At 44.1% G+C, this 13,289-nt stretch overlaps 1 protein-coding gene across 1 annotated transcript in view; it reads right to left on the reverse strand.

Annotated features, from left to right (window-relative positions):
• adcy8 (adenylate cyclase 8 (brain)) overlaps positions 1-12,444 on the reverse strand; it is a 127,410-nt gene extending 114,966 nt beyond the window's left edge. The window contains exon 1 of the mRNA XM_014337366.2: positions 10,269-12,444. Coding sequence (XP_014192852.2) covers positions 10,269-11,168 — 900 coding nt within the window. The 5' untranslated portion in view covers positions 11,169-12,444. The remainder of the gene's footprint in view (positions 1-10,268) is intronic.
• Positions 12,445-13,289: the final 845 nt, after the last annotated feature.

Consider the following 13,289-nt stretch of genomic DNA (forward strand, 5'->3'; position numbering starts at 1 on the left):
ACACTTTTTCCCAAACAGCTTTTATTTGGCGCTTTGTTTTTATGTTGTAGAAAATGGGTTGGCTCAAATCGGTGGATGAGGTCGTGATCAGCCAGTGGCACCGAGATGCAGTCACAGAAAACCTGATCAGCGCTTTCTTACGTAACGCCCAAAATCAAAAATGTAAATGAAAGCAGAGAGAGATGAAGCCAATGTCTTTGAAAAGGGTTGTTAACATTCAAAGCCTTTTGAGTGTTCAAACAGACAAAAAATTCTCCTCTCAGGGATAGAAAATGCATGCACGTTGTCTCGGTATGAAATCCAAACTTGGCTTTTTTTCCTTCTCTATCTCCTCCGTGCAGCCGGCGCTCTAGGTAAGCTGACTTTGACCTTGAAAGAGGAAGCTGCAGCGAGCGGGAGAACAGCTAATCGGCGGGTACGAAGCTCTCGCTGTGTGTGTGTGAACAGAGAAAATAAGACACAGTGCTATTGACAGTTTTATAACACTCTTAGCTCCATGCAAACTCTTCCCTGACACCCAAACACACACATTATCATTCACATGCATGCTCCTTCACTAGCCAGAACAGGCTAATCTGTTATTTACTGATGCCCCTGTTCATTTAACAGCAAGAAAGAAGACTAAATGACCTCTGCACAAAGGCAGCTGTCAATACAGCCATGATTGGAAAGCCAGAATTGGGTCTGCTTGGAGTCTTTTCAGCGGGGGGGAAAAAAAGCCACGAGTCGATATGAGTATATTGTTTAGACAGTGAGAAGATGGGGCATGACGGTGTGAAGGTTTTAAGGGAAAGGCAGCAGTCAATACCACAGCCTTCGACAGGAGGGACACAAAGGATGTGGGGCCAACAGGGGCCCAACGAGACTCTAAAGAGACCGAGGTGGATCGATGGAAGTTGTTTTGAGTCTGACAGAAAGATTCAGTGGTGAATAGTGACAAAGAAGATGGAGGGATAGGAGCTGGAAGTGGTTCTTAAATGATAAAACACACAGCTGCATTAACCAAACAAAGACAGCACACCATTAGAGGCAGAGAAGTGCACAGCTGCCAACACAATGAACATACTGAAACCAGTGATCTTTCAAGCTTCTTGGAAAAAATAACATGGATGTAAGTCCGAGGTCCGAGGTCCGCAATCTCGACCAGAAGGAATCACAAGAGCGTTACTTCAGCCATCAAATTCTAGGATTTCTTTCATTTCAGTGAGAAAAAATCTGTGATTCATCAAAGGAAGAACGCAAAACACACAATTCATTTTTTGAATTGAATTAAGTCATTTTTCGACGTATAGGACATAACTAAAGACTAAGACTACAGATTTGCCGTTGGGTGGGGCACATGGGATTTTCTGGTTTTTAAATATTTCCTTAGGTCAAGCAGTCTTGACTTTGGACATGGCTGGAGACTTTTAAATCCCTCGGTAGCCCCGCCCTAAAGACTAGTAATAAATAACTAGTAAAATCATTTGAAAAATTAGCATCATGTTCTATTCACAAGGACTTGAAACTAGCGACTGAAACCATAAACATGTCAGGAAAGTGTTTACTCGAGTCAGAGATCAAGTTACAGGTGGGGTCATAGATTTCTATACATTATGATTTTTTGCAGGATTTGCCCCCTACTGGTCATTAAAAGAATGCAGTTTATTATATGCAAAGTTTTGTGTCCTCATTTGTCTTTAACATAAATCAGAACGTATCATAAATCCATCCACCAGACTACTTCCTACAGTAAGGATGAGATGCTCTCATAACCACAAGCCACCTCACAAAATGTCCTCAAAAGCCACTGAAATGTTTTAGTACCTATTTAACTTTGTGCTTCTGGCAAGTGTGATAAATCCTCAGCTTCCTTCATCCAATCTCATTCCCTTATTGTCTCTTCTCTCTGTATAATTGTTGATCTGTATTTTATATTCTGTTCACAACATCCTCGCACAAACATAATTAATAAGAGCAGATTAGCACCACTTGAGTTCAGGATGTTAAATTTCACAGCGTGTCGAGTCTTCCTAACCCCAGGAGTTCAGTATGAGCCATCCTAATCCTCCCTCTGCTGCTGCGTCCATCCAGCTGCACCGCCACCACGTCACTGCAGCCGAGTTAAGACGAAACATGTTAGGCGCCGATCTCAGAGGTCAACTAATACAAACTCGCCACGCTAAACTAATCCATCCGGCCCGCTGACTTTCCAGCGAGATAACACTTATAATAATGACACAAGCTAAGGCTTATCACAGCATGAGTGGAAGCTAATTAATAAAGTCATTATTGAACTTCAAAAACACTCCTGCATGTCAGTAACTCAGACTTTCATTACACTGAGGCAGAAATCTGAGGGTTGAACAATTTAAAGTCCTGTAAAGAAAACGATTAATTTGTCTTTTGGCGAGATAATATGTGATAAAAACAACGCCTGTTAGCCACAGGCTTGATCACTGAGACACTTAATGAGGCAGTAAAATAAAACCGAAAACAAGTTTGATCCAGATTACCATCATTTTGTAGCTTGCAACTTTACGCGAAAATTATTTTGTAGAGCTACAAAATAACTTCTTGATTATTTTCTTGAGTATTGAGGAGTTTTGGTTTGGTTTATTAAAACCTCTTCATCACCATGTTTTTGCAGTCTTCATGATGTGTGCTGCAGGTCTTTTTGATTTTCTTCAGTTTGTTGTGTTTGTTAGTTTGCTTTGTGCTTGTCTTTCAGTTTCTGTTACAATGTTCCTTTCCTGTCTCCTCTCTGTTCCCCGTGTGTAGTTACGTTTCTGTCAGTGATGTTCCCTTCCTGAGTTCTTCCTATTTTATTTTGGTAGTCTTCTGTCTCGTGGACATGGTATTTACTTTCTCCCGTCTCCTTTCCCTGATTGGTCCCAGCTGTGTTCCCTGGTGTTTTTACCTCCCTAATCACCTTGTGTGTCTTGATAACGCTTGTTTCCCATAGTTCCTGTTTCCTGTGCGCACCGCTCCCAGCATCTCTCTGTGATGTTTATTCCTGGACTTTGTTTTTGCTACTTAGTGAAGGTGAAGTTACCATGGTTACTTCACCTTCAATAAAAAGGTTGTTTTTAGTTGATACCATCTTGCCCGTGAGTCTGCATTTTGAATCATCTCCTGATTCACTAATCTGACAACATGTCTTCAAATATTGTGAAACCCAAACAAATTTAGCTTAATGATAAAAGAAACGTAAAAAAGTATCAAACATTTGACTCTCATTATAAATTGTGGCAAAACAATTGCTACATTATCTTTTATTAACTTTTGACTAAATAACTGATTGACAGTCACTGTCGCTCTGTTTTGTGTTTTGGTGGTTAGGGAGTGAAAGCTGGAGCGATGTGTTTGCATAAATATACAAAAAGATCCTATAAAATCATTTAAATGCCAAGTTCAGTGACTCGCTGATGGCAGCTGAATGATGAGGACCTGCACCACTGCACCCACCCAGTCTTCTAACAGGGAAATGAAAGACTAAACTTTCAAAATAAGAGCACAGGGAATATTCACTTGTAATTTACTGGCCTTAGTGTAACACTCAGCTGAATCTAAAATAAAGCTAGTGGTTTAAATTCAAATCAAGAGTCACTGACATTTTCTTGAATAAACTGGGAAATCTGTGCAGTTTTTTCTTACGACCGCTCAGTATGTCTGATATACCTCTAACTCATGGTTTCTTAGAAATCCCAAGAAGCTTGTTAATCAAAGAAATGTTTTTCTTATAAGCAGCGGATCAAGCTAAAAACATAATGTGATAAACATGTTGTAGTATTGCTCCAGAGTTACTGAAGGGGGATAAGTGATTAGTGCAACCATGACCTATTGACAGAAGTGAATGGAAAAGCTTTCATGGCCTGCTGAGTCTATGAAATATCAGAGGTTTTATTGAAAAGTCATTAAACTGTAATCAATTACTGCAAAGCATAGCATCAGCCTCTGAATCCAGCTTACAGCAGCCTCTTTAAAACTATCGACCTCCGACACAGAAAAAGCTCGCTGGTTCGGTGGCAGCGAGCAGAGCGACAGCTGAACCGTGCCGGGTGGGGGAGCTGGGAAATGCACCCTGAGCTACACAACAACAGCCAGTCAGTGCAGCCTACAGCCAGCTGCACAGCTTTAGTCAGCTGCACAGCCACACAGAGGCACGAGCATTCAGCAGCTCACGAGGTCGAGCCTGTGACGGCTGGTGGTTCAATCCCTGGCAATAAGTACCAGGCCATTTACACCAGTGGGAAGATAAGGCCTCACACGAGATCACATGAATCTCACTGAGCATGCTCAGAGAGCTTTAATGCTGCAGCACTTAGAATTCCCAAAAAGTCTGTGAGCTACTATAAGTGACAAATTTAAGAAAACGAAATCTTTGACCCTTCAGTGAGGCTCTGTTACGCTGTGTGTTGGGTCCACTACGGTCACTGCAACATCAGTACAGTCATGTTCTGAGTACCAGCCTATATCCTAACACCTTCTTTAGGGGACTGTGGACCCATGGAAAGCATAACATAAAGTCAATGGAGCTCATTTCATCCACGTTTTGACAGACAACACAAAAGGCCAATGATAATGAGAACAGCGCCGTGCTGAACCAACCGTGTGGTTGGAATAAAATCTCAGGAGTAAAAGAAAAAAACCTTATGCCTGAAAAAAAATTGTGATTTTATTTATACCGTTATGTTTATCGATATCGACTGATACTAAAAACATTATTGCAATAAGAGTTTTTTCCATATCGACCAGCCGTAGGTTCATCCCTCCAGTAGAATTCCAGAGACGCATGCAGACCATACGCTGCATCCAACGACTGGACATTACCGAAAGGGGTGGATGTCTAGCTAGTCTTTAACCCGCCAGCTCTCTAGCACAAAGCCTGTGAGATACTAGATTGCACCAGTATGGGAATGGTAAAGCTAATATTCCAGTGCATCAGAGCATTTGCTGCTATCGAGTGGGTGACATGTAAGCAGGTAGCTCCCTCACCTAAACCAGTATTTCCAGTAATTCCTGGGGTAATGTCACTCTTTCCAGGATGCATATCTATGTCAAATCCGAACAATAATCCCTTCTAAGTTGGGCAAAGCCTCACCTATGATCAAATATACATGCAAGTCTCTGTTTATAATTTAGATGTATTCTGCTAACAAACGGTCAAAGAAGCTCACCGAAGAATTACCCGAGAAAGATAATTCAACGAGCTCTAAAGCATTCAAACACTGAATGGTATCATCACCATAAAATGCCAAAGATTCAAAGCATTTAAGTTAAAGTCAAATCTAAAACTGTGAAAATTACACACACACATATATTTATATATATATACCTGTCCAAGCTAAGGAGTCCAAACCACACACACACAGTTAGTGAATTCATAATGATGGACAAAAGCAGGTCCGCACCATCGGCAACAAAAAGCCAATTTAATGATCGACTAACTGTTTAGCTCAGTTTTTATTATACAAGAGAACAAAAATTAAAAAGAGCTCAAGCAACAACAAAAATACATAATGATGCTTATAAAGCCTGAAATACCCGAATCTGACAAAGAAGATAAAAAACAGTTTAACATTAATCCTCTTTACAATACTGAGAACTGCTGAGCTGAGAGCTAACAAACTGTGCCACATTGTACTTTAAAGTGCAAATCATCACCTTATTTCAAATATAGTGGTTTCCCTTCAACTGCTGAACACAGAAAAACTTTAAGAAGCTGCAGAGTTTGTGTACGATACGTCCTTGACAGCTGAATGTGCCTAACAGCACGATAGTCATCGCTAGTAACGAATCCAGCTGCAGTCAGTGAAGCAGCACTTCTGCTGATTGCTGATGTTCTGACCTGAGTTTTTACTCTTTTCTGTGGTAGCTTTGAGTTATAGCAGAAAACTTGACCTCTGACCTTGAGGTTGAGGTCACTTAGTTTCAAACTTGTCCGAGATGTTTAGTAGTTGAACCTGGGATATCAATTTGAAGCTCCTATGTCACCTCATTCTCGAGTTATCTCATTGACAAACTTGGCTTTCCACGCCACCCGCTCGTCAGCTCACCAGCAGAGTAACAACAATACCCCAGCAGCCTTTTTCAGCCGATGGGTAACAAATATGACTCCTCAGCCGAAGTCATAAAAGGTAACAATAAGCCTACAGGCTACAGATTTGATGACTTTCTTTCCAGCATCACAGCTCAAGCTGAAATAAACTGTGAGTGAAGCTTTCAGAGCCCCCTCCCCCCGCAGCTTATAACAAGACAATATTGTGATTTTTAGCAAAAAATTACTGGAAAAACTGTTTTATCCTAATCATCTTGTTTTCATTATCAGAAGCCAAAATCTTAATTAAAATTAAAATCCAATTAATCTCCCTGCCCTACTGCAGGGGGTATGTTCAGTTTTCATCTCTGAGTCAGACTCCATAAACTGTCTAAGCAAGTTTTACTGGGAGCTGCAGGGAGTCCCATGTTTCCCCAAATCTTTCCAACAGAGGTGAAGACAGAAAAGTGAGCACAGAGCCACAGTGGACACATTATAAATTAACCTGAATTATCCTTCCAGACCAGAGACACGCTGTGTGTATGCGCTTTGATCTGTAGCTTTGGGCTTCATGTTGTGTGTTTGTTTCTGCATAACCCTAAAATAATGCATTTCAAGACCAAGTATAAGAGCTCTTCATCGAGTTGCCCATCACATGTTCGTCTACGCTCCTTTCAAGTATTACAAGTCACTCTGGGAAATCTGCCAGACATGAAAGAGCTGACGGCTGAATTATAAAATATATTTCGTAGCTAACTGCTGATGTGAGGAGCTAATTCTGAAATGAGATGTGCACAGCACTCGAGAGCATTTCACACTCATCTTAAAAGAAATACGTCAAGTCAAAAGAAAACACATCTGAGAGCCTGTGTGACGTTTTCATCAGACCGAAGACTCATAATCACAGGCAGTTAAACTCACTGAATAATCCACCTCAGGTGAGAGCGTCTACCAGCGCACACACAACCGTCTGCAGCATCTCCCTACAGAGTGACGTGTTTTTGCTTCTTTGCTGTTTGTTGTTGCTCCTCACTAAACACTTCGAGAAAACACACATTTTTTTTACAAAGGAACCTATTGTGAAGGCTAAAAGCAGGACGCTGGGTGAGGACATTACTGAGGATTTCAGTGTCACACACTGAATCTTTGTGCACTTATTTGTGCCTTCTGCTTCTTTTGTTGACATTTTGAAGGTAAATTAATTTTACATTGAAGAAAACACTAAATGTTAAGCTTTCTGCTCATGTTCACTTAAACATGATAACACATTACGTGAAATTTCCAAAAGCTACGAAAATATATTCAATACAGCATCTTTCAGACTTTTAAACAGCTGATTCCTAAAATAAAGCGTTATTATGATGGCCAGATTAGTCAAACCAATGTTATAAAAACAAAAATCATATTATTTGCAGTATAGCAACATGACTCCTGGACTGACACAAAGGTTTCTAAGAACAACAAGTATGTAAATTATGCCGTTCTTACTTTATGACAGTTCTCCATAAAAATGATTCCCATTTACAAATCCAAAGCGAGAGACTTTAAGCTCTGCGTTCTGCTTTTCCTGGTTTTCTGTCATATATAAACTGTTCCAATGATGGATATTAAACCAAGTTTCAAATAACGAGGAAAATGAATCAAAGTGAGCAAAAAAAGAAGCTCGGGATTCAGACTTTTTTTTTACTCTTGCCTCGGTATGATGTCATACTGAATGGATGTCCCTAATATGATGGGAGCCAATCAGAAATGTTGATCTAGCGGGAGGGTGACGTCCACGGATGGACAAAATGGGCCTAGAAACGAGCAGAGCAGGTCGTCTGTAAACCGAAACCAACAGTTCAGGGACGTCTGCAGGATGTGGAAGAAAACCTCTGACCAACCCAACAATTTATCTCTGCGCTCACACGACAATCCTCAGACTCTGTTAGCACCAAACAAACCACGTTGTCAGAATTCAACTGATGAATAACGGCGCTGACTTGAACTTTCACTCGTGACAGCAAACAGGAAGAAAACAAAGCACAAATGGACTGCATTTAAAAGCTTTTTTTTTACTGAACACACAAAGTGCTGCAATACAAACCACATTCACTTCTTCACACTGCATTTATTATAGTAGAAATACACCACATTATCGTAGAGAGGCACCAGTGATGTTAGGGCCAGTTTCTGAATGAAATCATTGGCTTTCTGATTAATGGAAAACACTCTCTATACCTCCTGAGCTTTTCAACGAGATAAAAGAAAAAAGGGAGTCAAATATTTTTAGTGTGCAAACCATGCAGTGAAAGGTTTAACTTGCAATTATATCATTTCAGCACATTACTGTGGATTACTGCAGGGTTAGCACTTGGTCGCCAGTACCAGGACACACTCACTGACTGCTTTGCATCAATTCATAAAATCCCTAAACTTAAAAAATAAAGTTATCCCTTTGCCTGCATAAACCTCAAAATAACAATTTAATCCTGCCAAAGAGGTTCAAGAAGCTTCAGTGGTTCAGATTATCTGTCTGACTGTTTGTTAGCAGGATTACCAAACATTATGGGCAGATTTCTGTACATTTTTCACCAAAATTATGATTGATTTCATTTGGGAGTCAAACTGCACGTGGAGCCTGGACATTTTGGAACGATTCTTTACTGCAGCAACATGGACCCAGCTTTGATATTTGAAGGTTTTTGACTGTATAGGTCACAACAAACAAATAAGTAACTGATTTGAAATTTCCAAAAGCAGAACAGGAGGCAGGCTCCACTCCTGCGGAAGCAGCTTCCTGTTTGGGTTCAGAAGACACCCTGTCTACTTTTAAGATCCAAACTTTTAATTAAATTCTATTAAATTGGTTCAACTTTATTTCTAACATGACAAAATCACAACAACATTCGCCTCAAGATACTTTATATTGTAAGGTAAAGACCCTGCAATATTAGAAAGAAAATCCCAACAATCAGTCAGCCCCCTATGAGCAAGCAGTTGGGAAAAAGTGGGAAAAAATAATTCCCTTTTAAGAGGAAGGAACCTCCGACAGAACAGAGGCACCTATTTTTACCTGCCTATGATTAATAGTTCTGTTTATTGTTTGTCGTTTCTTCATCAACCCCCTACATGTAACAGCAAATAGCTAAAACAGAGTTCTTCCTCCCCAGTGTCGATGCTCATATTGTTAGTGTTGTCTGTCTTAGATTGTAGAGTCTTTACCTTATAAACACAAACACAAACTGAACTGAAATAGAATTTAAGTTTCAGTCTGTAAACCGAGAGCCGTGTAAAGCAAAGATTCCACAAAACGAGCTGAGAAATCAAATAGTTGAGCTGTAACATCTCCCTCCTCGAGGGAAAGTTCAACGACAGGCCACTAATGGATTACAGCAACATGCCGCTCCCTCTCTCGCCATCAATCAGATACTAAGTAGCAACAAAACTGCTCAGAATCGTGTTCTGCTTCATTAGCTTGCGTTGTTTACTTCCACATCTGATGATCAGCTCTTCAGTCGATGTTGACAGACTGCTGCGGTTATTTGAAGCTTTCTGAGAGCTCTGTGTTCATTTCTTGGTGCTTTCAGGGACTCAGACATATATGATGATGGTGCCATAAGACAGTCTGACAATCAAAGGCAAGCACATTTAGAAATATCACCCTCTCGGCTGTTCACCTGCACACTTTCATATGAAGCATCTGACTCTAAAAGACCTCCTGGAATTTGATGCATTTTTACCAAAAAAGATTGAAGTTATTGTTTTCACCAGCAGGGGGCGCTAAACCTGTGTGGAGCTCAGCTGCATTTCAGGCCCTCCTTTGTGTGTGTGTGTCTGTGTGTGTTGGACAGCTCCTGGTGCTGAAACCTGCAGCACTCTGAGGCAGTCACACCAGGCTGCTGTCACAAACTGACGCATTTCATTATTAAAACACGAAAAAATCAAACCACCTGAGCCAGAGTCGGGGAAGCACAGGCGACACAAAACATCTCAGGTAAATTCACACCTGGTCGTGGAGTCTACGACTGTAATTGTGCGCTCTAAAAGACGGGGAAACACACGTGCCAGCTGCACATAAACCGACTGTAGGTTTGGAAAGTGAAACATCATCACACAGCTGAGAGTTCCGGTAAATATCAGCGCTCCGTAAAAAGATAAAGTTTCAGGGAGGAGAAAGAGGAAGATAAAGCAGCTGCTTCGGGCAAACGAAAGAAGACAGAGCAGAGGAATGGAGGAGACGTGAAAGCAGGGTATGTCGAAGGCTCACCTGGTTGCTGGAGAGCTGCACATTCTTGGAGATGAGCAGCTGGACCAGGATGTGAAGCCCCGAGGTGAACAGGCCGGCCAGGATGGCCCAGGTGAGCGGCAGCGGCAGCATGCTGTAGGTGGCGAACAGAGTGAAGAGAACGTACCCCACCCCGTCGCCCAGCAGCCCGTAGCCCAGCCCTGCCGCCAGGATCTGCGTGGCCATTGCCACCCAGGTGACCACGCCGCTGTACTGCAAGTAGCTGTGCGACGTGGTGTCCTTTCGCACCACCACTAAGGCACAAATAACAACTTCGATGCCCGTGAAGAAGCCCAGGAGCGTCCCCTTGATGGGGTCCATGGGGATGGAGGCCAGGGTGAGGTGCAGCACCAGCAGGGTGAGCTTGGTCACCACGTCCAGGATGTTCATCACCACCACCGACTTGCGCCTTTGGCCCAGGAAGTAGCGCTGGTACAGCCGCTCCAGGTCGCGGGACTTGAAGGAGTTGCGCAGCGTGGGGAAGATCACGCCCCGATACGTGTAGCCCCAGTTCAGGAAGAAGTCTGAGTTGCTCGGCGCGCAGTCGATCTGCAGGAAGCCCAGGTCGCTGCTGGCGCGCTCCGGGAACACTTTGGTCCCGCCGTTGTTGTGCCGGTCTCCCACCGACGTCCGCCCTGCCGACTGCTTCCGCGCCCCTTGGCTCGGGTCGTAGGGCTCGTCCGGCCCGATGCCCTTCACCCCTCCCCCGCCCTGCTCGTGGATGAAGCGCTGCTCGGTGATGTGCCGCACCGCGTTCTGCCACAGCAGCCGTTTGGGTCGCGCGCTGCCGCTGCTGTTGCTGTTGTTGCTGCTGCTCGGGGTCTTGTTGATGGTGTACAGCTCCTCGCTCGCGCTGGAGCACCGGACCTCTGACAGCTCCATGGCAGCTGCCGCCGCGCGCGCTGGTCCCGTTTGTCTGTGTGTGTCTTCGCCGCACTGATTACAGGCTCGTAACCCACCCTTCCCGCGCGTTAAGGAGCTCGGCGATTTTGGGGGAGACAACGTCCTCTCGTGCGCACTGAACCGGGGGCGCGTGCTTCTCTCTTGGGTTGGAGGTCATTGTCGCGCGAACGATTCCAAAAACGAAAAAAACCCGCACAGAAATCCTACTGGAAAGGAAAAACATCTCCAAGATGAACCGCGCGCATCGTCAGAAGCATCTCAAAACAACAATAACAACAACAAAACAACAACAATCACCGAGTGGCGTGTCCAAGCTCGAGCCACCAACCGTCCGCACCATCGGGGTGCCGCGGCAATCCAGGAGCGGGAAAAACGAGGCGGGGACACGAGGAGTGCACGCGGCACAGAGACCAGATTTCCAAATGGCTCGTGCGTCGTTGGCACAGCTCGGTCCGCTTTACCGTGCCATGGCTGTCCTATCTGCGCCTGCAGCACGAATATTCACGTTAATTCCAGTCTTCTGTCTTCTACACACACACACACACACGCGAGCACACAGATCCAGACAGCGGTGAGGTCAGCAACTCAGAGAGGAGCAAAAAAAACACGAAAAAACATCCAAAAATCTTGTTCTCTTAGAAACTCGGCGACGACTCAGAAATATCAACTTGTTGTTGCGCGCGAGGCTCCAGATTAAAGTCGAGAGCGCGAGCCACTCAACCCTCCTCAGGCCTCCCCATCGAAACGGGGGAGGGGGGGGGAATGCAACACCTGGCTGTGAGATCTGAGAGAGCCGCCCTCCGTCACAATCCTATCCGCTTCTCTCTGAGAGGACGGCGCGCGAGACGGAGAGCGTCTCCATGGGAAGCGTCCAGTAAGTAATGCCTTCTGCCTCCGCGTGCTATGCGCGCGAGGCTGACAGAGAGCGAAGCCTCCTTCCTCCTCCTCCTCCAGTTCCTCGTCCTCCCGCGAGCCGTCTCTCTCCGCGTGAGACCTCCCGGGTTTGGCTCTTTCTCCTTCTCCTCCTCTTACTCCTCCTACAGTGTTTTTTTTTTTTTAAAAAAAGGGCGTGCAGTAGCACCCGCGTGGAGTTGATTTGCAGAGAGCGGGAGACTGGTCAGCGAGTGGCACCGGGGGGCGAGCGTGTCAGCTACGCTCCAGTTTGACGTCACACCTCCGCGCGCGCGCGTGTGTGTGCGCTCCCCTTGTCTTAACCGTCCCTATCATCCCACGCTCTTCTCCTCCTTTGTCTTTTTTCCTTTCTCTCCCCTCCATTGTCTGCCCCCCTCCTTTTACTCTCTCTCTCTTCTCAGCTGCCCAAATTTGGGATTAAACGGTGTCGCTTAAGCACAGCCTACACACTGTTTATGATTTCCCTGGGCTGCTCTGTAGCTTCCTATTATCCTCTGTCATATTTACATACTGCTGCAGTGGAGGAGGCTCGTTTTAGTCCAAGCCTCAACCTCCAGGGCTGTAAAACGAAGCCAGTGCAGAAGTGGACTGCAGTTCCTCTTACGGCCACATGAGGCTGGATCCCAAAGTGAGTCGATCCCCACTGACTCCCATGTTAAAATACCCATTGTTACAGCTAAAGTAACCATATTTACAGCAGGCTACAAAATACACTGTAGCACGTGTAACTAAGTTCACCCTTTATAACAACCAAACGGGGCTAGAATCTGTTTAAAACTCACTCATTTGGATTCAGGAGTTAGGAGTATCTTTCGTCACCTCAACTAACTGAAGCCACTGACCGTAGTTTCTTGGGCATTTTTAGTGCAGCTATCTGTCAAATATTACAGCGTGCTGTCTTGATCCATGCTCAATCATCCAGGTAAGGAAATCCCAAAAACATGATTGTTTTCATCTGGCTCAGGAGGTAGAGCAGGTCATCTACTGATCGGAAGGTTGGTGGCTTGATACCTGGCTCCCCCAGTCTGGATGACGAATATCCTTGGGCAAGATACCTGCCCGAACATAAGACAAGGAAAATGGTGGTGCAGAGGCAAGTGATGTTTTAACTGCCATAAATGTCAATATTCTTAATTTATTGTGTTTATGTATTTTATTTATTTCCTTTATTTATTGTTGTTCCTTTTG

Source organism: Haplochromis burtoni, unplaced genomic scaffold, assembly GCF_018398535.1.
Source record: "Haplochromis burtoni strain Fernald_Lab_line unplaced genomic scaffold, NCSU_Asbu1 Contig_175, whole genome shotgun sequence".
NCBI lineage: Eukaryota > Metazoa > Chordata > Actinopteri > Cichliformes > Cichlidae > Haplochromis > Haplochromis burtoni.